This window comes from Trichoplax adhaerens, genomic scaffold (assembly GCF_000150275.1).
Source record: "Trichoplax adhaerens TRIADscaffold_22 genomic scaffold, whole genome shotgun sequence".
In the NCBI taxonomy this organism is placed as follows: domain Eukaryota; kingdom Metazoa; phylum Placozoa; class Uniplacotomia; order Trichoplacea; family Trichoplacidae; genus Trichoplax; species Trichoplax adhaerens.
Window position 1 is genome coordinate 345,845 of NW_002060963.1, and position 5,104 is coordinate 350,948.

The following is a 5,104-nucleotide window of genomic DNA, read 5'->3' on the forward strand; positions in this document are numbered from 1 at the left end:
ACAATGATAACTTATTTATATTCCGGACTAGCTGTATGTTTTAAAATTCAAAAATTTCATCCTGCAAATAGACTGATTGTTGCACTATAATTTCTACCTTCTTAATTCTATACCTTATCTGTGTCATTTATAAGGGGCTTAGGCTTTAGCAAACTTTCTCCTAAAAAAGTTAATTTCATTGCGTCACTGGGTACAGATCTTACTAGTCTGTAAGTAATCGTTCGCTTGAATTATTAAAACCAAGATTAGTAATAAGGTAGTCTATCTCACTTTGCTTACTGATACTCAGTATGTGCTATCTCTTCATTAACAAATTTATCTAGCATTTTATCGTCTACTTAAGGTTTGCTTTTGTTTTAGATATCTAGACGGTCTTCGACTAAAGGATTTCATAAACGCTTCTATGATTTCTAAGGAAATCCAAAATCTGTAAATGAAAATTATTTTCACAGTTTGCTACAAATCCTTCAGTAACCTACTGTAAAATGCTCTCTGAGGCTACTATTTAGCGTTACCAATCGTAGATATCCCTGTAAACTAAATGCCGTATGCTCTCATAGGTATTAGAATTAAAGCCGCTTTGTTGTGATATTGATAATGTAAAGTGAAGAAAATACGTTACACTGTACAGTATGTGTTAAAGCACCAAGATGTCTAAAACAGGAGTCTTTACGTAGGTAAAAACGTGGGTATCTTTCAAACTGTTAGGTTGTGTACAGATACTTCACCGTACAATCCGTCAGAGAAAGAGTATAAAAACCGGGTGGGAGGGTTGGGAGTAAGAGAGACATCTCGAACCGAGATATTCCTTATATAGCTTTTGTATCAGTAAATATTTTTAACCTATTACTCATATCTAATCTTAATCGAAATATGCTATAAAGTACCGTAAGCTATATCGTTAAGGCTTGCAATGTTGTAATCTACTATGTCTTTTGAATAATTATGCTAATAATCATTTGCTTCTACTTAAAACATCAGATATTTAAATGATAATGATATAAGCTCCATTCATGCATCATCGGCGCCGATACTTCGTAGCCTTAAGAAACTGTAAGAACATCAAACTAGCTAACTGTCGAATCTTCATGTTACCTTCATCTATTATCTTATTCAATATTGATGACTATACTAATAAATATCTATCAAACCTTTTTTAAATATAGATTTGCTGTAGTCTAAAAGATTCTAATATTACCAGCATCTATACTTCTAAATCTACGCATGTCTTATGAATGCATTAAATATACATGCTTAATTTCAAATTTTACTGAAATATTTAGGGTAATGGATCGAAATAATATGGGAAATCAGGGATATGTGACGCTAATAACTTTAACTCCAAATCTAATAGAATTGTTAGTGAAAATAAATAATTAATAAGAATACAGATGCATTTACGTTGATAACTTAAACAATACTAAAAATATTGCTATGGGTAAATGCTATTTTATTTATTCGTGTTTCTGAAATATATACTAAACGGTAATAGTGGCACATAATATTAATAAATACGCATAAATGTTTTAACCTATTTAATATACCCTTTGCTATTTGAGACAGTATGCTTCGCAGATACTTGAAAATATTAAATTTTCAATATAGCACTACTGTTTTAGATTTAATTAACTCGTTAAAAATTCAAACTTTTATCGATGCCTTAATTATAGGTACCTCGGCGAAAATAATATCTCCGAAATTTGTCCAAAATTTCTGTCTTTAACTGCCTTTTCAAAAATACGCTATCTGTTAGTATTTAACTTCATATACCTGATAAAGAAGATTAAGAACTGCAATTTAGCTCCATTTCTTGTTTATACATAATGAACATTAGCAGATTTCAAAAATTGTACGGATTACAGTGAAATATTATCCATAATTTGTCTATAAATGATCCTCATATGCCTAGAAACATACTACACCCTTACACATATAGTAAAATTTCTCCTTATATGTTCTTAATAATTCATGAATGATATTAGAACTTGTGTGATTTCGAAGTTTCGCCATCGGCTAGAATATACATGTTTACTGAGTAATAGTAGCCATTTTGTAGTTATGACAATACAAAGTATGCAGAAATATACTGGTGATATATAATTTATTTAGGATATCTAATACGTCTTTTACATATCGAACAGGCACATAATTCTGTAATATTATCTTGTACTGATAACCAATTTTACGCGACTACAATATAAATTAGCTAGCCTTTAATAAAAATAAGCATCAGTTTAATCTAGAAGAGATATGCAGTTTATTATGTCCTGCTTAGAATAAAGATTGTCATTATGCTGTGGTATACGCAGGAGAGTACTAGCCCGACAGTAGACTTCTGGTGTGTAATCTTTTCTAATATTTTTTACTTTTCTCGTTACCAATGTCAGCTTGTAACAACTAGTGTCTTATATTTTGTTGACAGCCTAGGTAACTATTTAATTTTATGCCTGATTCATGGCTAATTTTAAGCTAATATTAGATTTTTACAATATTTTGACTCATTACTAACGCTTATGAAATATCTGAAAGATACATTCTATGAACATGAAATAATAACTGAATTTTAAAATTAATAGAAATCTCAATAGCAATAACATCGAAAAGTTAGATAGCTATTGTTTTTGGAGTATGCCTGACCTGAATTACCTGTAAGTACAATTTTACAAACTGTAATGGCTAATGCTAATTACACATACAACAATTAAAATTAAGGCTAGATCTCAAAAGATAATTAGCATTGGCATAAGAAGTAAGGAAATTTCAGATATCCACAATATCTGAGATACTGCTAGCAGTAAAAACTAAATTCTTATTTCACTTTTACGATTCTTTCGCAGGGTTTTGAAAGATAATCCGTTAATAAGTTTTAATTCCCGCTCTTTTGGTGGTGTAGCAGGCATTCGAAGCATGTAAGTACGTATATATACTAGAATCTCCTATTTTTATGTAGTTCGATATAACATCAATGACAAAGGGATGATTTAAAGAGAAGCAGTTTTCATTTAGCAGTTTGACACAGAATGCGTTTAAGATTTTTGTACGCTCATTCATGTACATTTCAAGCATAACAAATAAAATTTTACGATTTCTTAATACTTTACTTTTATTTATTGCACGTTATGATTTATTATCGGATGTACAATGTTGATATATCATATTTGAATTACAAGCATATTATAAGTATAAGAATCTGAGAGGTTTCTCTAATTAGGCCAAGCCGAATCTATATTTTTTGAGAACGTTTTACAGCTCGAGAGTCAGATCAAACAAACTTCTAAAGACTTAATTCTAAGTACTGTAAGTGAAGATATAAAAAGGATAACGACAGAACTGAAACTGTCAACCACCATACTACCTAATAAAAGGAAGAACGTCTTCACTTACAACAGTTCGACCCCGAAAGCCTTTGAAATTCAACAAGTTCTTCAAAAGAATCTTCTTACACTCTCTACTCTAAATTTTCTGATTGCACTAGCATGCACTATCATGCACAGAGTCTACAACGAGTGTGATCAGACTACTAATAAAATTGCAATTAGCTAGTAGCTAATAAATAAGGGTTATCAACAATAACTAATAAAGGGTTATCAACAACTAATAAAAGTTTATCAACAAATAAAAATCTTAATTGATCACACTAAAGCTACGATAAACTCTTGGAGTCTGCACTCCGTCATACACCTGCTTCTAAAAAACTTATTTATTAATAAATTAAAATACTGATAAGAAAGGGCATCGATTTCATGGTGTATTTTGAAGTAGTTACATGCTAAATAAAATATTTAAAACAGAATAACTTTACTTACATATTTTAGCACAAAACTACTTTACGAATGTATTAGCGTTGTAACGTGGAAAGGAAAAGTTCCCATATTTTCTCCAAAATGCTATAACAAAACTATAATCATAAATTTCCCTGAAAGTTAATGCTACTCCCTACTTGCTAGAAGTCTATTCATCAGCTTATGCTAGATGTTGAGTTCAAACAATTAACAATTTTTTAATGGATATTTAAATTCAATATAACCCATTTTCAATTCATTGATTTTAATAATTTATTTAATTTATAAAACGTTTTATTACTGGTAATATAGCCTTGAAATACCTATTTCCTTCTAATTTAAATTGTCCTTCGTCTATTAACTATAGACATTCGACACGTGAATACTTATGTTGCGTTGCGCCATCCTCAGTAATTGTATGCAGACCAAATCCGAATCAATTTAGCTTATCTACATGCTATAATATTTTGGCGCATGATTTATTGCGTGTATTTATCTGGGTAATTGGTATAATTTCAGTCGTTGGTAACACAGTTTCTATAAGGTGGCATTCTCAAAAATATTCTTCTAATAAATTTGGAATAGTAAAAATGTTATTAATTAATTTATCGACTGCGGATTTTATCATGGGTATCTACCTAATTGTCATTGCATCAGCCAATGTATATTATGCAAATCGTTATTATGAAGTTTTTGAAATATGGCTACGTAGTGTACCATGTTTAACGGCCTCGTTTTGTATCTCATTATCGAGCTTAATGTCGACATTTGTGCTTTTTCTAATAACTCTTGATCGTTATCTGCACCTAGTTTTTCCTTTTCAAAATTATCGCTTATCTACTAAAACTACTATCCTAGCATTGGTAGTTCTTTGGTTGATATCAATCACATTTGTTGGATTACCAATTCTTTATAGTATTAATCAACCGTCAATTAATCGTCTATATTCTAGCAATAGTGCATGCTTACCTGGTAATTTTAATAACCCATATTTATTAACATGGCTATTATGTTATGCTGGATTAACCTTAATCGTTTGGATTTTTATTGCAATCATGTATGCCGCAATTCTATCGACATTAGCAAATTCAAGTAAAAAAACTCATAGACGCTTATCAAGGAATGATAAAATTGTTCGCGCTAAAATGATTACTATTGTAGCAACGGATTTAATATGTTGGCTACCACTATATATAGTATTAATTCGAGGTTTTGGTTTTGGATTAGACACGCATTCACTACCATTTATCGCTGTGTTATCATTGCCACTAAATTCATGTATCAATCCGATCATTTATACGCTCTTTACAACTACCTTTATC

The 5,104-nt window shown here is 30.5% G+C and overlaps 1 protein-coding gene across 1 annotated transcript; it reads left to right on the plus strand.

The window, feature by feature from the left end:
• Positions 1-4,213: 4,213 nt before the first annotated feature.
• TRIADDRAFT_32301 (uncharacterized protein) lies at positions 4,214-5,101 on the plus strand (the record flags this gene model as incomplete). The annotated part of the gene is made up of 1 exon (XM_002117158.1): positions 4,214-5,101. A coding segment is annotated over one exon (888 nt), but the record flags the coding sequence as incomplete, so codon positions are not given.
• Positions 5,102-5,104: the final 3 nt, after the last annotated feature.